Raw genomic sequence first — 22,345 nt, 5'->3', positions numbered from 1 at the left:
AAATAAATTATTGGAAGAAAACAACCATCTGTTTAAAATGCCATCAGGCATTTTCGTAGAGAATTGGCCAACCTAACTTAAATGACTTATATGGTTTCACTTTCTTATTCTCTGTAACTCTCATTGGTTTCTCTTATTTAATATTTTGTACTGTCTTCCTCAGTAGAGAATATGCAAAGAATACATTATCATGGTTTTCATTCCAATAATATGGAAATTGAATTCAATTAATTGAATTTAGAGTAATTTGAATTCAGATTGTAATATCAAAATTAGAATCTAGGGCTTCCCTGGTGGCGCAGTGGTTGAGAGTCCGCCTGCCGATGCAGGGGACATGGGTTCGTGCCCCGGTTTGGGAAGATCCCACATATCGCAGAGCGGGTGGGCCCGTGAGCCATGGCCGCTGAGCCTGCGCGTCCGGAGCCTGTGCTCTGCAATGGGAGAGGCCACAACAGTGAGAGGCCCGTGTACCGCAAAAAAAAAAAAAAAAAATTAGAATCTAGTTAAAATTTTTAATTTTATTTTTCAATATAAGGTTTGGCCAAGTATCAGTATAAATGTTTAGGGTTCGCTTTCTTTGCAAACTTGATGATGCTCTACAACTTTGATTTATGTAAAAGGCAGAAAATCCAGTACAACTTTGGCTGATTTGACCTCTGCTTTTAAACTTAGATCTATACTCATGTTAGGGACAAATTTTTATCCCCTCTGTTACAGAGAGTTTTTCTATTACCAGGTTGGAACAAATATGATACTTTTTGTTTGTTTTTAAAGAAAACCAACTAGGTCCAAATTAATTGACCAGGCTACTATCGATATTCATTAATCGCTATTTTCTGTGGTCGAGATGAAAGGCAGATTCATGAGAATCTGCTCAAAGAAATAGGTTTATTGTTTAATGCACTCAAATTATCATTAAGAAAAAAACCAAGAAAGCAATTAAAATGAGGATAGCAATATTTTTTTCTAAAGTGTCTTCCTCTTGACTAAAGTTAAGCCTCAACAGTCTACGGATCAAGGCACAATGATAAAATCATAATCAATCTAGAGCTCATTCAGTGAAATCTGTTATAGCATAGCACCAATGGCAGCTCCTGTGGCTGGGCCAAACAGTATCATGGATCCCCTCAGGGAGAAGTAAAGACATGCACAAGCCAGCATATCTATCCCTGTGACCCAACCAGTGAAAGGTAAGGAAATGTGCCCTTGCCAACCTGCTGCAAGATGTGCAGACTAATGAGATAGATGGGGTAAATTACAGAAATGTAACCATGGCTTTCTCTCAGCTCAGGCTCCTTTTATTACTTACAATATAAATAGTATACTATGTGGTGCAGAAGTGGAAACATAAACTACAATAAAATGCATGCTCCTTGCTGGTTTGCAAATTTTTGAGAACAGAAGTTAAGTCTGCTGTTCTCCACAGGAGAGAATTAATAGGCTTGATTAAACCTACTAACAAAACCATATTCATTATTGAGATAAACATATTTCCCAAGGTAAGGATTATTTTTCTTCTGTATCTTTACAAACCTATTTTTTTTAAAAAAAAAGAAAGCAGAACCGGGCTTCCCTGGTGGCGCAGTGGTTGAGAGTCCGCCTGCCGATGCAGGGGACACAGGTTCGTACCCCGGTCCGGGAAGATCCCACATGCCGCGGAGCGGCTGGGCCCATGACCCATGGCCGCTGAGCCTGCGCGTCTGGAGCCTGTGCTCCGCAACGGGAGAGGCCACAACAGTGAGAGGCCCATGTACAAAAAAAAAAAAAAAAAAAGCAGAACCATAGGCAATAATGATGATGAGACCACTTATAAAAATGGTAATTTCACAGTAAAGGAGACAGATTGTCTCAGCTGAGTGACTAGGAAAGGCTATAGATAAATGTTGAACCCATCCATATAGATTTAAGCAGCAGTGTGATTTAGGGGAATGAGTCCTTATCTGAACCCATCGGTACCACTAACCTCAGGCAAGTTCTTAACCTCTCTAAGCCTCCAGGTTTCTAAGATGCAGAATTGCAAACCTTGAGGATTGTTGGCAGTAACATAGACCTGAAGAAAATATCCATTATTTTCAAATTCCTGTCTTAATCTTCACTATAGAACTCATGAAGTAACATACTTTCATTGCTCCTCTAATTCATTAACTGAAGAAGCAGTAGGGTTGAGTAAGTATATCAGAGGTGTTCATATGCTTTCTTAAAATAAGTTATAAACCCCCCATCTTCTCTGGCCTAAACTATTAATGATTTTACTTATGAGCCAAGCTCTGTGAATGGATAGGAATATGCAATCATGAGCAAAATAGGGTGCCTTCCTTAAGGTTATTGAGAGTTCAATGGCGGAGTCACAAAAATAAAGAAGCAGTTATCCTACAATGAGAAGATGCCATGTTAATGGTAATCACAGTGCATGGATGGGAGCTTAGTGCTTAATGGAAAGGGTGAAGGGGATTGGGGAATGGTTGGTAAAGTTTTCCAAGAGAAGAAGCTTCTTATATGCATCTTCAAATTAGATCTGAAAAAGTACTTTTGAAACTTTGAGGGCCTTAGTAATTTAGGTGCCCAACATTTTTCTGCTACCATTTGTTTTTTAAGAATATGTATGTAATAAAATTCATCATTAACATGAAAAACTAAGAAGAAATATATTTAAATTATTTATAATCCCATCTCTCAGAGATGACATTTCCCTTTTTATGTTATATGTATATACTTTGACTTACAGAATTAAAATCATGTCATATATACCCATTTATTAGTTTTTTTACTTAATAGTAGGATGTTACTATTTTCCATGTTATTACTTAATCATTTTTAAATGTTTTTAATAGTTTTATAGAATTATTTTGTATAGCTAGGCCATAGTTTAACCAATCTCATAATGGTAAGGTATCAATGTATTAGTTTTCTGTTGCTGCTGCAAAACCCCACAAATTTAGTGACTTCAAAAATCCTACAAATTTATTATCTTAAATCCTCTATGTCAGAAATGTGACAGGGGTCTCAATGGGCTGAGATCAAGATGTCAGCAAGACTGCATTCCATTCTGGAATGTGTAGGGAAGAATCCATTTCCTTGCCTGTCCAACTTCTAAAGGCAACCCTCAGTTCATGCCCCCTCCCATCCTCCACCCAAAAATCCATCTTCAAAGCCAGCAATGGTGAGTTGAATCCTCACATCACATCACTTTGAGCTCCTTCTTAGTCACATGCCTCTCTGACTCTTCTCTGCCTCCATCTTTGACTTTTAAGTCTCTTGTGATTATGTTGGACCCACCTGAATAATCCACTATCATTTCCCATCTCAAGGTCAACCTTAATTCCATCTGCAACCTTAAGTTTCCTTTACTGTGTAAAGTAAATAACATTTTCACAGATTTGGGGCATTAGGACATGGACACCTTTGGCAGGCCATTACTCTGCCAGGCACAATGTGGTTTTAATTTTTTTCAGTTTTATAAACGATGTTGTATAATAATAATGATGCTCTAATGAACTACATGAGTTTTCAATTACATCTCTTTTTTTAAGGTAAACACATGGCCAACGTTTTCCTGTAAATTGAATAATATTCTCCTTATTTATTCGTTACATATGACTCAAGATTTTATATACCAATAATTCGTGATTTCGTACTAAAAAAGTGATACAGACATATATTACTTAATACTGGTGACTGGGATTATTTTACAGATTGTAGAGTTTCTGCTCACATGTAGCAATTTTAACTTATTATAGAAATAAAAAATATTATTAGCCAGAGACAAGTTGGAAGCGGAAGCAGATAAAAATATGAATAATTATATTTATTTTTTAGTTGAAATAATCATATGGGATAATAAGAACAAATGAGGGTTTAGAACTTAAAGTAAAATATTTTTCACCACTAAAGCATAAACTCTGCCTGTACTCACTGGAAGTGTATAATAGTGTGTGAGGGTGTAGAGTACATTCACACTCTAATAATTATAAAATATAGAATAACTTGTTTGAGAGGAAGCATATACTTGTATTAATGTATGTTAAAATTTCTCATTTAATATAAAACACAAGACTCTGCCAGTACTTTAAATTTTAAGAGAAATATATAGCATCCTGAGAAAATAAGGTAATAATTTAGAAATACATAATGAAAAATTTAGCAACAAATATGAGATTGATAACAAATCTTGAGATTTGAATTGGAATTATAAATAATAAATAAGAAGTCAGATATGTATGATCTGCAAAAAGATAGGCCTAATAAACTTTAAAATGAATAGTGTGACATGATAACGTAAGCCAACATCTGGTTTGCTTTTAGTAAAAATAAGAGCAATCCCTTCATCTAGTTTGTAAATATTTCTAAAACCACAGTATCACAGCTAACATTTTAAGTTATATTGTTCAATATAGGGAGAGTTTTCATTTGTATTTTTGAAAAGTAAACACTTTGAACTGTTCAGAATAAAAATAGTTCAGTGTTTATGGTTATTTGAAACCCGGGAATAATTTTAGTTGTTTTTATTCAGATATAAGCAAATCATAACTGTATGAGATTATAGCTATATGAGTCAGGATATAAAGCTAAGTCTCATCAAGTAGTATTATAAAATTTTGATTATAAGAATTCCATATGGAAGAAAATACTGTCTATATTCAAAGGGATCTCTATGTTGAACTTCTTTGCCTGTTATGCCACTGTTAATGTCATATTTAAAAAGTGATCATGAAAAGTTAGTCAGTGCCCTCTTGCAATTCTGTCCTGTCTGATAAAGGGTAAATATTCAAAAACAGGATAAGTTTTGCATACTGTCACTAATCGTAAGTATGTCGCTAAATTGTATGTTTTAAGAACCTAGAACGGTTAAGTACATAAGCATTTTCTCCCATGAACTAGACAAGCAGCAGAACTTGGGCATTTGAGGCAGCCTACTTACATGGCTCTGCTACTTCTCCAGACGGACATGGATTCTCCAGGGGTTTTTACTAAGTCAGCCCAATCGATTCATTAGTTGATATCTGCCAGATCAGTTCCATAGAGTTTCCAAGTTTCACAAGGCTGCGAGTGGGTCTGGGATGTAGGGTACAGAGCAGGGGCAAACTCATTTTTTGAAGCTTCCTGAAATTAGAAGGAAAAGAGTTGTTGATCATTGGTCTGTTCACACCATACCCCTCTGGCTTCTGCCTTATTTAATCCATAAGGGGAAGGCAAAACAGAAGAGGGGCCTCATACAGTGACAAGAATAAGCACATACTTCTTGGCTCCAGGTCCATGCTCTTTCCTCTCTGTACTAATACCGTCACTTCTGTGCCTTCCTTGCCAAGAAGAAAGAACTTCTAGAAATCAAAACACACACACACACACACACACACACACACACACACACACACACACACAGATGTAGTTAAAATATAACAGTAGTCTTCACAACAGAATAACAGGTTGCTTTCTCATAGAACTGAAATAAGTAAGTAATCCTCAGCCACAGTCAGGTCATTAAAATAGAAGCAGCTGGAAGGAGAAGGAAGTCTACTCTCCGGTGTTTAAAAAAAACAAACAAACAAAAACTCCTGTTCAGTATCCAATAGTTCCTTGCCCCACCATCACCATAATAGACAGAATGTGTGAGTAACTCTACTTCTTTATCTCCTACGTTTGTAAAGATGCTCTTTTTGTTATTTATATTCCTCTTTAAGTCCGTTCTTTAAGTTTATTTTAATTGATTCTAGAGTTCCCAGTGGAGAGGAGAGTTTAGTTGCCTTTGGGCTTCTGGGACAAGCTAGTGCTCTCTATCCCCCTTAAGGTGCAGCATGCTTCTGGCATATCTCTTGTAACAGGCTGGCTGCCCATCCGTTGGCCCATCTCTGAAGGTCTCTTTCTAACTAAGTGTAATTTTATGATTTTAATATTTTATGAATTTCACAATTAATGACAACTTATTTGGCAGCAAAAGTGCTAAACAATACAAAAGACTCTAGCTGCAGAAAATGGAAATAGTTTTCATGCAGAAAAAAATTGTAAAGTTGTAAATGTGCGCATAAGGGTTTATGTTTTGCGCTGTGCATAGAGTGAATAAACTGAGTAAGAATTTTCATAACAGTCTCTTTGGGATCCTGAGCATGTATGAGAACAGAGAGCTTTATGTTGAGTTAATTATACCCTAAAAATGCTTATTATTGACTCTTATTGAGTTTGCATTTTCATAAAGTGTGATGATTGAATGATATAATATGGGTAAATCACATCTGGCTACTACTTGGCATATGGTAAGTGCTCAATAGATGTTATTTCTCCTTTTCCACTTTTATCAGGAGAGAAGTTCTGCCATCAGCTCCAACTCTAAAATTGAGTTTCGTAGACTCAGAAAATGCTAATAAATGTTAGCCATTATTCTTGTTGTTTTTCTCTTCCGTGTTTCTTATGAAGCAGCTTTAGGTTTTCATCATAAAAAACAAAAAATGAAAAGGACATTTACAGAACCAATTCTACATGTTTAAAGGAAAGTGGAGAATTAAGGGAATCCAGTCAATTCAGACACACAGAAATATTTAACTCAAAAGTATTTTCCTAATTCTGGCTTTTCAGAATTAACATGATTCAATGCTTTTCTATAGTATTTAAAAATTAAAATGAATGTCTTTCATGATGTATCACCTCAATAAATGTATGCTGACTCACTGATAATTGCTTTTTCTTCTTTAGGTCAAACTTCATGTGTACACATAGGCAGAATTTTTTCTGTCATTGGTGAAAGGTCCTGCACTTCCACTAATAATTGAACAAGCATGTCCTGGTGCTGCCTGCATGCACTTGAAATGAACCAAGTGCAGTTTTAGGTCTTTCTCTGAACATCAAAGGGCACAGTGCTGTCAACGTGCCTGGATCAAGTCAGCCTAATTTACTGTTTAATAATACATTGGTGTGGGAGCCCTCTCTTTGCAGTGTTTTTTGCCCAGGGCTGTTACAGCTCAACTTGTTCCTCTGGTGTTAAAAAATTGATCAGCTTTCTTTCCCCAATATTTGGAAAGGGAAAAATAAGATTTATTCATACTAATTCAAAAGTCTTTATTCACTTCAACCCTTCCTTATTCCAGAAAAAGTTTAAGAGGACTTAATTAAACATATAGAGAGGCAGTAGATATAATCTTTAAAGATAGTGATTTAGGAAAGAGGACAAAGTAGGACAAGATAAGATGATTTCTATAAAAGAAACTTGCTGTAGAGTAGTGTCTGTACGAACTAGGTCACAAAGTCTATCATTTTCAAAGTGTTTTTGGAACCCCCTAAGTTAGAATCTCTTAAAATGAATCATTTCTGGGCAGTGGTGAGTGGGTGGGGATGAGCAAAGAGGATGGACAGCTTGGAATCTTGTGTTTGTTACAATCTCCAGATTGATTTTTATTCACACTACAGTTTGAGAATCGTGTTACTCTAAATGTTTTAGCAGCCAATACAATATAGACAATACATGTTTCACAGTGTCCCTAAGATAGAAATAAATCAATTATCCCGGAGAAGCACAAGAACTCCTTACTAAGGTCAGAGAGAAGTTCTCTCTGAGTCCTCGTGGTGACTATAATATCCATTAATATTTATCTTTTCATAGAAAGTGTATTGTAATCATCTAAACTTATAGGCATTGGTTTTCATATCTAGAGTGGTTAAGTCACACCATGCAATTCCTTTATCCACAGTATAGCAGGAAATAGGGAAACAAAGAAAATTATCTGTATACATTTTACATGTTAGGTGACGGAATTCTCTGGTACCTTGTTCACAGAATTGCATTCTACTTCTGCTGCCTTCTCTTGTTCCACAAGCCCACTCTTCCTCAGGAGATGGACTCATCATTTTGGAGAGTTGAAGAGTGAGCATATTAGGGAATTTCAAGTACAGCCAGTCAGTGTGTTGTTCTCACTCTTTGAGAAGTGAGCAATCCTGTTGACCTTTATAGCATCCTTTCCTTCCAGTATGCCTTCTTCCTCTCTCAACTCTTTGGCTTCATGAGCACCAGTGGATGGAGCTCCTTTTCCATTTATCATGGATCCCCTGCATCAAAGGCTCACCTTAAATGTAGTCATATTCAGATCATTGCCATCTCCTATGAAATCAAAACCAAGAATTTCCTTCCTGGCTATAACATCCATCTCTGCCACTACAGTTTTTCTACTCAGTGAACCAGATAGGTATTTGTCATTCTGATTATGATTTATAGTCTCATAAGTCCTTTCTACTTCTCTCTGTGCATGATCCTTGAGCTGGCTGTCCCAGACTAAGTCTTGTGGTAACTAGCATCCTAAATTCTTTGACCTTTTGTATTTTTTTCAGTGTTGGAATATGAGATGTGGTAATATGGCTAATTGGAATCACTGATTAACAGTTTGGACTGTTGGGTGGAGTTGATCACTGCCTATGTTCGAATAGCACTTTAATCTTACAGCTCCGGTAAAACTTGGCCCATTGGGATGTAATTTTTATGTGTATGGCAGTTTCCTTCAGTGGAATGAGAGACCCTGCCCTCCCCAAACAGTCCCAGATTTTACTTGTCTTTTTATTTCCCACTGTCTCTAGCACATAGTACGCCTCAAATAAATATATTTTAATTGCATATAATTGAGACATTCAGCCATTATATACTTATTTTCCACTAAAACATCTATTACTATTATCATGTAAATATTTGTTGAATTAAACAGATAAGTTACAAATTTATTACAGTGTCTTATTTGTGGTGTTTTGGGCACTAAGACATAAAAAGTGTATCATTTCATCTAAGAAAATACTAAATTTGGCAAAGAAAAAATAAGTTGTAAGTGACTTTATCTGAAGACAAACAGACATATATTAGTTCCTCACAATTATTATTTCATGTTTGTTTTACTTAAAATAATATTGGATTTAGTTCACAGAGTTGTAGGTTTATGGTGCCTGAATACAATGTATGACATATTCTAATCTACAAAATTTTAATACTTTTAAATAACATATGTTTATTATGGAAAATTGGAAACCTATAAAGAAGAAAAGGCACCTAAAATCTTTGATTTAGTGTATCTTAACATTATGGTGTATTTATTTGTCTTATTTTTCTGTGATTAATTTTAATAGTTGAGATTCTGCTCTCTAAATAATTTTGCATTCTTTTTTCTTTTTTTTTACTTCTTCCTCCATACTCTTGGTCTGTTTTCCCAATCTGTGATTCTGCAGAGATTTACAATTATAAATAATGTGCATAAAACTACATATCTTTGCATAATCACAGTTTTGTTGACCATGCTGTAAAATGTTGCTTTTATATAGAAAGTTCTTGCAAACTTTTGCTTACAAACAAACCTTTGAGTGCCTTGTAGCTTAAAATAAAATACTATTTTATACCCTTTTGATAGTGCCAAAAGCAGTTTTTTCATAGAGTAAATGACATGACCTGCCCTTTTTTCTCACTCAGGCTCTTAGACCCCCTGAGAAAAATTTTAAATAGACCATCACCTTTTTCCCTCTTGTTTGCTTTAATGAGGTGTTATATTTGTACAACTTGGAGCTAAAAAGAAAATTTGCCATTGTTTGAGTAAAAAGGCTCACAAGTCAGACAGTCACTTTTAAGGTTCTCTTCCCTAGCCTTGAGGGTACCCGGGTACCAGGCTGGCCAGTGGAGTAGAAAGGAGTGCAGCTGAATCAGGAATGCATGGTGGTGAGGAGTGTGTTGAAACTCTACCCTTCCCTCTCACCCTACTCCAGAAACATTTTTATTTCTTTAAACCCTCTGGGTTGTTTTAATACTTTATTGTGAACATTATTTTAATTAAGGGATTTAAATTTAGTCATAGGTATACTAAAAACCACTGAATTATATACACTTTAAAAAGGTAAGTAACTCCAATACCAGAAGGAAAGTGGTATGTATTGTAACAGAGGTACACATAAATTGCTGAGGAATAGCAGACGAAAAGATTAATAATTCAAGCAGCAGATATTGAAGAAGGAATCTAGAAGAGAAATATTTGAGTGCTAGTAGATTTTCCATGAATTAATGTAGAATTGATCAGGTAGGTTGATAGATTTGGTGGTGGTGAGATGAGGGTGTACCTCTCTGATAGTTCACACTTTCTCAGTGAATATTAGGCGAGATTTCACCTGAGGCTATTTAGACTGGAACAGTGGAGAGAAGGGAGATACTATGAAATCATGCTTTTGAGAGCTGTAGAGTTTGCATCTTAGGGAATTTCATGTGAGGTCAATTTGTGTGTTTCTCTCTAGAACCTTTCAGCTGCTAGGTGTAATTGCAGAGTAGAAGAATAATTGAATGTAAGTAGACAGAGTCAGATTTTATGGCATGAATATTACAAAGGGGGAATAGACCAGGGAATTTGAGAATGGTAAAAAGAAAATGATTATAATAATGGTCTGGGGAGTAAGTTTTCAAAGCAGTGTCAGCATCACCTGGAAACTTATTGGAAGAGAAAATTCTTGGTCTTAGACCTACTGAATCAAAAATTCAGAGTGGGGCCTAGCAATTTGTGTTTTAACAGGTCCTCCAGGTCATTCTGTAGCACACCAATACCTGAGAACCACCGGTTTGGGAAATCTAAACTACTTAACACTCTAAGTACAGTTATAGGAAAGAAGCAGAAATGGGTGATGATGGGTAACTGAAAAGAGATAGAGTGTATGGTGTAAAAGTCTCCATAAGAGTAAAGAATTGTGTGGGTGGAGGAATTCAAGTAAGCGAGCTGTGACCAGGTGGTGCTGGTCAGAGACTAGGATAATTGAAGGATTTTAGAAGTGAAGCAGTTAAGAGACTAGGTGTTTTATGGGTGGACCATGTTGACGCTACTCTTACAAAGAATCATGACACAGAGGTAGAAGTGGTGAAGAAATTGTGAGGCAGGTACTGAAATTGCCACTGAATGAGGAGTGACCAGAAGTAGGCCAACAACTGAAAAGGGAGGGTTAGAGGATGCTGTAGTTCATTTATTCCCCTTGCCACCCTCTCCTCTTCTTCAGGTCTCCTTGAGTTTATAGGATGTGAGAGAAAAACAGCCTGGACTCTAGATCTAAGCTGTAAGAAGGTGGTACCCTCACATCCAAACTTAGTTAACAGGGCCCAGGGAAAGAGTGTGGGAGGACTGGGACAAGAGGAAGATTGAGGCAAATTACTGCATCCACAGGTTAACATGGAAGTAAGTGACCAGCTGGAAATGGGTGACCTGAAAGCCTTGGATTGCTGCTTGTTGCTGAAATAAGTAGGGTTGTGAGATATGGTGAGGAAAGGTGGAAACCCTCTTAACTGACATGATGAAGATCGGCTCTTGTTCAGTTAACTGAAAAAGACAGTTATGAGGAAATGATACATATATACCTTCAACATTTTATTTTTAGTTGTACAATAATTCATCACATCCACTGCTTGAACTTCCAAATTGTTTTTCTTTCATAAACCACACTCAATATTGCCATCTATGAATTCCAGGTTTAGTTTCTTTCAAATAGAACAAGAACTGAAAGACATATGAGAAGAATCCGAAAGGCAGAATCTTCTTATAGACTTTTACATCTTATCCCCAATTTTTTTGTGGTTGTGTTGCCCACAAATTTTTTTAAAATAATTTTACCTTTATTGACGTTTTAAAAGCATACAGTTTTGTTTTTAATGTAACTCTCTTTTAGCATCTTTTATTGATTTAGGTATTAGTTGATTAAATTACATAATGACAGGCATAAACAGGTTTGGAAACAAACACACCTGATTTGATACACATACATTCAACAAATGGGGAATGTGAGCCTGCATGAAGTCCCAAATGTTCAATGTCCTGTGACCATATATTTTATAGAAAGAATAGGTTAATCTGGCATATTGATTAATTGGAGGTCAGATTAGAGAGCTTCTATCATTGTTCTTAATGATGCACAGGGGAAGGTTAATGATGTGGTTAAGCTGGGTGAGATCAGTTATTTCTCCTGAGGTTTCCAGTCCTGTGAAGCCAGGGTGAGGGACTGGTCTCTGAGATGGAGTACCAGTCACACTGGCTATGCTGAGGGTCTGTAGAAATCCCTAATTTCCTTTGGCACATTTTTACTTTGTTCTTCCCAAAAGATTAATAAAATCATTTAAATTATGAAAACTGTCTTGTAATATATTAAATGTGATAAGTAATTATGCTTTCTGAGGATTACTATAATTTTTGGATCATTGCCTGATTTAAGAATAGTATGACACAATAAACTAGTATATTAGCTTAAACACATGTATGATATAAATGAAATCCTAATTTCTACTTTTCTAACTTTTATTTTTGGCTTTATGGCTTGCATCTAATAATACACAAAGAAGATTTCTCAATATACAAAATACATAAAATAGATTCAAAAAGTTTAATTATTTTGTAAACTGTTTTTAAGATTTTTTATTTGGGTGAAATATTCTTCTCTTAAAGCTATTGATGTAGTTACCATAGTTACCCATGTTTTTGACTGTATAAATACCATCCCAGTAGGAAAATATAATATTTTCCATTAAAAGAACATCTTCTATTAGAATAGCATCTTAAATCTGTTGTCAGTGTATTCTGGCATATGATACAAATAGGGGCCAAAAGAATCAAACAACATAACTTAGATAATAGGAATCTTTCAGGGTTTATAGTCCTTCAGCTATGCTCCATAAGTTCCAATCTTCTCATTTAACTTGGTCGTTCTCCCAAGTGTGAACATGACCTTTAAGGCTATTGAGTAAGACAAGGTTTGTATTTGGAAACTATCCCAACACTGCTAGTACATATCACCTTTGTGCCACATGAATTAAAATAATTATGACTAAATTTCATCTGTTAATTTGTTGTATTTAGACTGGCTGACAGTGTCAGGAAGAGTATATTCCATATCTCTTTTACTCATGAAATTAAATTCTTTATAATTTCATGCCCGAAAAAGTTTATCTTCATCATGAATTGTTGTGGTTTTTTTTGTCAGACAGTTAAAACAATCATTTACTATTTTGCCTTGGCTGCCAGAAATTTTAGAGATAGCTTATAGTGATTATGCATCCAAAGTTTTCATACAGTTATCTTTATCTTTTATCCCTCCTACTCTCTCTTCTCAGTCTTTTATTTTTACTTTAGCAATTCTGTCATGTTTTTCATTATAAATATTCTTAATTCCTTTTTAAAAGTTGGTGGTAGATAAGTTCAATAAATTTAACAAGCAATTATTGGGTACCTACTTCTTGCTGTTAAATTAACTCTGTTATATTAGCAATAGTGAAAAAGACAGGCTGTGGCTTCAAGAAGCTGAAAAAAAATAACTTTTTCAGAAATTCCTATGAAATGCTTTATTCAAATAGGAACATAATATATGTATTTTGCTCAGCATATAAAGTGCTCATGTTTATGCTTTTATTGCTAGTTAAAAGTCATCATTAGGATAGATTGCTATTAGCAAAGCCTACATGTTTTCCAGAGCTATTTTGTTTTATTCAAATTTAAAGTTCAGGACTGGAAGCTGCCTCTCACATAATCTCTAAGATAGCGATATACATACAGTCTGGCTGTTTCTGTTCTTAGACATCTATAGAGATTTGTGAAGCTGGTCTTCTGTGAGAACACACTGCCTTCAGGCCTTTCATATTCACTCTGGGGAACAGATAGTATGTGTGAGATAACTAAAGGTTAGCCAGGGAATCTTTGAAGATGATGATAGTTTGTCAGATAGATAGTATAAAATGATTTTGAAAAGAGAAGGCATCCCTCCTTTGAGTCTAAAAAGGAAAGAAAGCCGCCTTTTTTTTTGCGATACGCGGGCCTCTCACTGCTGTGGCCTCTCCCGTTGCGGAGCACAGGCTCCGGACGCGCAGGCTCTGCGGCCATGACTCACGGGCCCAGCCGCTCCGCGGCATGTGGGATCTTCCCGGCACGAACCCGTGTCCCCTGCATCGGCAGGCGGACTCTCAACCACTGCGCCACCAGGGAAGCCCAGAAAGCCTTTTTTAGTTGTTCATATTGTTCTCTTATGACGAAAACTCTGTTTGTGCAAATTTAAACTACTACATAAAGGCTCAGACTAAGTACAGTAGTAGGTAGCCTATTACATAAATGGTTGGCTGGTAGCATCATTTACAAAAACATTGGAATTCACACATTTTAAAATGTAAATTAAATGTGTCTTTTTACCACTCCATGACGTGACTTTTAAAAACTAGGTTCATGAATTATTCTGACCTAGATATGTCATCCCCTGCCCTTGAAAGAGTCCTATGAAGGGGAATATAGTTATTGTCTAAATTCTTCTGGAACTGATTACCCTTTAGGTGAATATCCTTATCTTCATTCCTCCCCTTCTTGTTCTAACTGTTGGCCTTTTGCTTATTTTACTGTTTATTAGCACCTTTATGTACTAGAACAATCCCCTCCAAAGATGTGCATGTTGTAAACAACCTGTGAATATTTTACATTACATGGCAAAGGGAAATTAAGGTTGCAGATCGAATTAAATCTGCTAATCAATTTACCTTAAAATAAGGAGATTATCCTGGTTATCTGGGGTAGTGTAATCACAAAGGTCTTTAAATGTAGAGGAAGCAGAAGGGAATATCAGAGTGAAAGGACCTGAGAGGGACTAGACCTACCTTTGTTGGCTTTGAATATTGAGGAAGGGGGGCCCTCAAGCCAGCGCATGTGGGAGACCTGTAAAAGCCAAAAAAAGCAAGAAATCTATTTCCCCTGGAGCCTCTCCAGCTGACATCTTTGATTTTTGACACCCAATGAAACCTGTGTCAGATTTCTGACTTATAGACCTGTTAGAAAATAAATTTATGTTGATTTAAGCCATTAAGTTTGTGGTAATTTGTTATGGCAGCAGTGAAACCTAAAACATTTACCAATGTTTTAGAAAGAAAAATGAGGATGAAAACTCAAGACACTCCATCCAGAAAAAGATTTAGTGTGGGTTGAAGTTGCAACTCTTGCTGACAGGAGGATATAAGGCCATCATTGAATTCCAGCCTTTGCTCTCACTGTTTCACATTAATACAGAAAATCTACAGGGTCCTATTTCCAGTATAATGACCTGAAAAATGCTTTAAAGAAATATACCCTTGTTTCCGTCTGCATCCTGTCTGCCCAGTTTGCTGTAGTTAGAGTGATCTTTTCACAGAACAGACTTAATTGTGTTACTTCTCTTTAAAGTCCATTTCATGGTTCTCCATTGCCTACAGAATAAAAATGAAACATGTAGCATGGCAATCAAGACCCCTCTATAACAGAACTTTCTGCTACAGCCTTATGTCATACTTCTCTTTCCTATGGACCTTCTTATGTTCAGCCACAGTAAAATACTCTTGGTCTATGAGCCCAGCATAGTATTTTGTACTTTTTCGTTCATACGTGTCATTTCCTTTACGACCAATGTCCTCCCAGATCATCAGACCTGCTGGCAAACCCCGATGAATTCTTCAAAACTCAACTCCAACATTAAATTTACCGGAAAATCAAGGAACTTTATACATCAAAGAAAATTATTTGGTCTGTCCTTTATGCCACACTGTGATTTGTATACCTTGCGATATTAAAATTATTTCTTTCCGTTTCATTGTCTTATACTAAACTGTGATTTTCTTTAGGGCAACAACTGGATCTAATAACATATCTGTGGGCTCTCAGTAACTCACATAGCTTAATAGTATGTCCTCAATACATAAATATTAAGTGAACAAATGTTTATGTTACCTGATCTGGCCAGCACACCACAGAGATGCCTTTAGAATGACAGTTTCTGATTCCCAGGCCACTCTTTACTTATAGTCTGCCTCTATAAATTAAGTACCATAAAAGAAATTATTTTACATACCTAGGACACATTTTTCATTTTAAATAAAATTCTGGGGATTTCCCTGGTGGTCTAGTGGGTAAGACTCTGCACTCCCAATGCAGGGGGCCCGGGTTCTATCCCTGGTGGGAAAACTAGATCCCGCATGCATGCTGCAACTAAGACCTGGCACAGCCTAAATAAATAAATATTTTGTTAAAAATCACTAAATAAATAAAATAAACTGACCAACTTATTTTGTTTGTTACCACTCCCATTTCTAGCCATTAATTTAACACCTGTAATTTCATGATTTTATTGTGTTAAAAATGAAAACATCAAAATACAGTTGTCCCTCGGTACCCACAGGAGATTGGTTCAAGGACCTCCATGGATACTCAGATCAGTGGATGCTGAAGTCCCTCATATAAAATGACAAAGTACAGTCAGCCCTCAGTGTCTGTAGGTTCTGCATCCCCAAATAGAGAGGGAGGGCCTTTTGTAATATCTCTGTTTTGTTTAGTTTATTCTCGCTCTATTTGTAAGGATTACTTTGTGCAGTGTATCTGTTGTTATTCTTAAAACATTGAGAAGATTCTAAAATGCAATAGAATAGCATGACAAGTATCAAATTCTTTTGGCTTTAAGTATTTAAATTTTCTCTCAGCATTTCTGTTTTCTGCCTTTCTAGATTTATGTCAGTTTCTCAGTGGTTACATACAGGTATGACCTTGCTGCCCAGGTCTTTATGAAAATGAGATAATGTATGGAGTAGCACTTGGAAACTGTATAGTACCATTCATATGGACTGAATTGTTTTCATAATTATTTATTATCACTTTACAGTCTGACTGCAAAATGTTCACAATGACGGGAGAGATTTCACTGGGAGTTTCCCTTTTATAACAGCTGTCAGAATTCAAAATCTTAAAATGGTTAGCATAACTTTTAGTGTGATCAGTAAAATACATCCTTCACGCTGCATAGTAAGTTATTAGTTTACCACTTTAAAAAAGGAAAACACTTTTTATTAAGATGAATGAGTCCATGTTGGTGTTAATATTTTACATAAGAAGATCATCATTAATTTAAAAAAACAGACTTTTTAAAAATCACTACTGAAGGTGGCGGAATAGGAGGACGTGGAGTTCACCTCTCTGCACAAGTACATCAAGAATCCATCTACAAATGGAACAGCTCTCACAGAGCACCTGCTGAACACTAGCAGAGGACCTTGGACACCTAAAAGGACCAGTAAAATCTACGTGCAACCGGGTAGGATGAAAAGAAATTTAAAAAGAAAAGAAGAAACGGGACGGAACCTGCACCCCTGGTGGGGAGCTGAAGAAGAGAAGTTGCCGCACCGAGGAAGCCCCCTCACCAGCGGGGAGATCAGCTGGGACAGAAGGGGAGCTTCAGGGGCTCAGAGGAGAGCGCGGCAACTGGTCTGTGGCAGGTAGGACAGAGTGAGAGGTACACAGATGGTCCCTGCCACAGCCCTGCGTGCCTCAGCCTGACAGGTGTCCACCGTGGTGCACGGGGCCTGGGTGCTGGAACGTGGGGTTTGGAGAGTAGACCCTGGGAGTGGACAGCTGTTAGCTGAGAAGAGACAGCCTGAGGGGACGGGAGTGAGGAGCTCCACAACTGGGAACGTTCACGGAAGAAGCCTGGGCTGCCATAGAGGCAGGGCGCCGTTGTTGAGTGGCACGCAAGGGGCGGGGCCGCCATTGCAGCCGCCTTCCCTACGTGCAGGCCCCAGCCTCCGCAGGCGCTAGGAGGGGCTCCCACCTGAACAGGCTGCCAGGACCCGCCTGTCTCCGCCTCCGCCCCCGCCCGCCTGGATGGGCGCCAGTTCTCCTGGGTAGCCTTGGGAGCAGACTCTGGTGAGAGGCCCACACACAGGGGTGGGGCTGAAACCACAGCTAAGCCCCAGGGGCCAATGCATCTAATGAAGAGCTGAAATCTCTTCTTGTGGCTGCGGGAACCACGGATTTACAGCCCCGATGCCGGCTTTGTAAACTCAGCACCTGTAGAACATCCGAATGGAAGAGCGCTACTGCAGCTGAGACAGGTCTAGCTTTGGCAGCTGTGGGCTTTGTGGGCACGTACAGGTGGGGATTGGGCCAGGCCAGAGTCTGAGGTGCCTCCATAGCTCCTATAGCGGGTCCAGGTACACGATTACTGCAGTCCTGGGACCTGACTTCGGTGGATCTGCGCTGGAGGCCTAGTGAAAACAATGCCTTAGAGACCAGGGCCAATTGCCAGCATAAAGATGGGGCTGAGACCATTTCCAACAACAGTATAATTTGTGAGCCCGCACAACGGGTGAAAAGTGACACAGCAGAGTACACTTACAGGTGAACAGCTCCAGAAGAGGAAAACTCAGAGGCTTCTCTCCCAGTGGAAGTGCTCCAGTCCTGCCTACCTCATACCACAGCTCAGAAACAGATCTGGGGCCCTCTACTGCAACATCTAGGGAGCAGGCCCTGCCCCTGACAGGACAGTGACAACCACAGAGCAAAGGGGAGGCCCCGCTCAATATCCAGTGCAAGCTCTGGTCACCACAACAACAGTCACACCTCCTATCAAGGGGATAACAGCCAGCATGCACTGAGGCGAGAGGTAGCAGACATCCATACTAAAAACAGCACTCGCACCAAAAAATATTAAACCCACAGCCTACACAGGGATGTTCCCACATAAAAATAGCCCTCCAAGACAGTCTGAGGGTCAGGCATCAGGAGGAAGAACCCACAGAGCATTTGGCTTTAAAGGCCAGCAGGGCCTGAGTGCATGAGCTCCACACTCAGGGAGAAACAGAGACTCCACTCTCAGAGGGTGCACAAAGGTCTCAGGTGCACTGGGACCCAGCACAAAGCAATACCTCCATAGGAACCGGGGCTACACCTAACTAGGGGTCTTGAAGGGTATCCTGAGGAGGCAGGGGTCAGCTGTAGCTCACTGTGGGGGCAAGGACACTGGTGGCAGAGGCCGCAGGAAACACTGATCTGCACTAGCTCTCCTGGAGGTCCCCATTTCAGCACCAAGATGCAGCCCCATCCAACAGCCTACAGGCTCCAGAGCTGGAATGCCTCAGGCCAGACAAATCAGCAAGACAGGAACATAGCTCCACCCATTAGCAGACAGGCTGCCTAAAGTCATACTGAGCTCATAGCTACCTCAAAACGCACCCCTTGACACAGCCCTGCCCAGCATTATCCAGCAATCCCATTCTTGAGCATATATCCAGAAGAAATTATAATTCAAAAAGATACATGCAGCCCTATATTCAGTGCAGCACTATTTACAATAGCCAAGATATGGAAACAACCTAAATGTCCGTCAACAGAGGAATGGATAAAGAAGATGTGGTACGTATATACAATGTAATATTATTCAGCCATAAAAAAAGAACGAAGTAATGCCATTCGCAGCAACATGGATGGACCTAGAATTGTTATACTGAGTCAGACAAACACAAATATCATATGATATCGCTTATATGTAGAATCTAAAAAAAATGGTACAAATGAACTTATTTACAAAACAGAAATAGAGTCACAAATGTAGAAAACAAACTATGGTTACCAGTGGAGAAAGAGGGGGAAGGGATAAATTGGGAGATTGGGATTGACATATACACACTACTGTATGTAAAATAGATAACTAATAAGGACCTACTGTATAGCACAGGGAACTCTACTCAATACTCTGTAATGACCTATATGGGAAAAGAATCTAAAAAAGAATGGATATATTTATATGTATAACTGATTCATCTTGTTAAACTAACACAACATTGTAAATCAACTACACTCCAGTAAAAATTTTAAAAAATAAAATAATTAAAAAAATTGTAGACAGTAGCCATTGATGAATCAATGAGACTTAAATGTATTCAAACAAATTTTATTTCTGAAATATTATGAAAAAGTTGACTAATATCCAGAAACTGTAGATTGTAACTATGGAAATATCCAGCTTGATTGAATACATTGCTCAGATGCCAACTGTTGGATTTGGGTAAAGCTAACTTGTTTTGGAATGGCTTAAAAGCTAGGCAAAGCCATGGTTCAGAATGTATCTTCAGGATTTTAATTTTGTCACATTTCATAGATGATTTGCCTGGAGTATTTTGCTTCCTTTGTTTTAAGGGCCGCTTTAAAGTAATCTTCTGATACAGCTACTGATGTTTCCCCCGGAAAAGAAATGTCCTATGAGAAACCTGTCACTTTAAACGTACCAGACATATCTCCCATTGTGTGTCAACAAGTTGGCATTATGATTTTTTAGAGCCAGTTTCCAGTGTATTCATTTGGAACAAAATGAGTCTATAGAACCTAACTAGGCACATTGTGCTGGAGGCTTACCAAAGAGTATACCTTTCTAGGAACCACAAAGGCATTCTTTGTATACATCATGTAAGTTTCTTATCTCCTTACCAGATGCCAGATAAACTGATATATTCTTACTCCTTGTGTCTTTGAAGAAGTTCTTTACTTGTACCAGATTTTTGCCATTATATCACATTTTCTTTAGTATATGTAGCAGTTCTCTTTATTCTTTTAAGTACATAAATTTACAGCGTATGGTAACTTCTGATTCATTCCGTGGAGCTTTATCCTTGGTAGTTTTAGTGAAACTGCCAGCTGTCAACTGTCCCTAGGTGTGGGGTACATTCAACTTTTAAAGGCTTCAGCCCTCTATTCACTTGCTTGAGTATTTCTTCTTACTGATACAAAGTTAAAAATGGATTCATCTGAACACAGTCTGTATATTGTGATCCTTTAAATAGTTTGCATTGATTCCCGTCTTAACTTGGTGTTATTAATAGTTATTCCTGGTCTGTTTTAGTCGGGTAGATATTTTCCTATATGAATAACTGTGTTTCTTTGAATAACTAACAACAATTGTTTTATTCTTGCCTCCCAGGTACTACAGTGCAACCATTCTGCAGATGTCTGGTGTTGAAGATGACAGAGTTGCAATATGGCTGGCTTCAGTTACAGCCTTCACAAATTTCATTTTCACACTTGTGGGTGTCTGGCTTGTTGAGAAAGTGGGTCGCAGAAAGCTTACGTTTGGTAGTTTAGCAGGTAGGTGCCGAAGAATTCAGTTATAAACTTTTCTCTAATGATGACAAGTTAACCTTTTAAAATACAGTACCACTTCTAATATAGTTTTCATAACTAAATAATAGAGTTCCTCTGAAAATTTTTTTAATAAGAACTTATTATGATATATAACTAGAAATTAGAATTGTAATAACAATTTGAACCTACTGAGGGTAGCATTTTGCTGTTATCATTTTGAGTTTTGCTCAAAGGTACAAAATGGAAAAGAAAACTTGGTATTCATAAACTCAGTTTTTAACATAGTTTTTTAAAATTTGGGATAATGTGGAAGTAAATTTGGAGCATTTTTTTTCGAAGTTCTTTCAACAATGGAACATTAGAACCATATAATTTCTTCACAAAGCAGGGACAGACACTTTTTGTGTTTAAACAAGGCCTAAATCCTAGTGTAAATTCTGGTTGGTTAAGTATGTTTCCTATGATAACTAAATAAGAAAAACCCTTCTCACATTCAAGTATCGTTTGTCTTTAAGTCCCACCCATTCCATTTATTATTTCTCTGTAATGCAAGGGCTGTTTCACTTGCCAAAATGAGACCCATCTCTGTCATTGTCTTCACATGTTTGCATCATATAATTTTCTAATCTTTTTCAAATATACAAGCAGATTCCTACTTATCAATTAGCTGTCCTCTAATAGCTCCTTTATAAGTTTATTTAGAGTAAGAATATATTTTTCTATTAAAATGTAAAGTTTCCAGGCCTGCATTAACTAAATTCTATTTTAACTAAATTATACCTAAAACACTGATCTAGGGCTTCCCTGGTGGCGCAGTGGTTGAGACTACGCCTGCCGATGCAGGGGACACGGGTTCGTGCCCCGGTCCGGGAAGATCCCACATGCCGCGGAGCGGCTAGGCCCGTGAGCCATGGCCGCTGAGCCTGCGCGTCCGGAGCCTGTGCTCCGCAACGGTAGAGGCCACGACAGTGAGAGGCCCGCGTACCGCAAAGAAACAAACAAACAAAAACAAAAAACACTGATCTAATAGAACTGCTGAAGGCAGTTGTCCCAGATTTTGATGAGAAAATACATTTGGAGTTTCATACTGTTATTAAGAGCACATACTCCCTCTGACCCTTAACTCCAGAAGGAAGAGTGGAATGCTTCCGCCCTCTGTTCTTTCCTTGAGTGGAAGCCTTGAGTTCAATAATGTAAGTTGAACTGCAGTATCAGCACTGTGGAGAAGGCAGGGGGAAGACTGTCTGATTAAAAGGCAAAGGTAATCGCAACAGCCAATGTATATAGGGAAGCGGGAGGGTAAGTGAGGAAAGGTGAGGGACAAGTGAGGGTTAAAAACCACATATTTCTAAACCTGTTCAAGGAACCAGAAGTGTTTAGGCCCAGAAAAAAGACTAAACAGATACCTAATAGATATTCTCACAGATGGTAGCTGTTATGAGGACAGATTTTTTACTTAATATAAGAAAAAT

At 37.9% G+C, this 22,345-nt stretch overlaps 1 protein-coding gene across 1 annotated transcript in view; it reads left to right on the top strand.

Annotated features, from left to right (window-relative positions):
- SLC2A13 (solute carrier family 2 member 13) overlaps positions 1-22,345 on the top strand; it is a 433,421-nt gene that overhangs the window by 290,905 nt on the left and 120,171 nt on the right. The window contains exon 5 of the mRNA XM_004283474.3: positions 20,713-20,876. Within this exon, the coding sequence (XP_004283522.1) occupies positions 20,713-20,876 (164 nt within the window). The remainder of the gene's footprint in view (positions 1-20,712; positions 20,877-22,345) is intronic.

The sequence above is a fragment of the Orcinus orca genome, chromosome 11, assembly GCF_937001465.1.
Source record: "Orcinus orca chromosome 11, mOrcOrc1.1, whole genome shotgun sequence".
NCBI classification, from domain to species: Eukaryota; Metazoa; Chordata; class Mammalia; order Artiodactyla; family Delphinidae; genus Orcinus; species Orcinus orca.
This window is presented reverse-complemented; position numbering and strand designations above follow the sequence as displayed.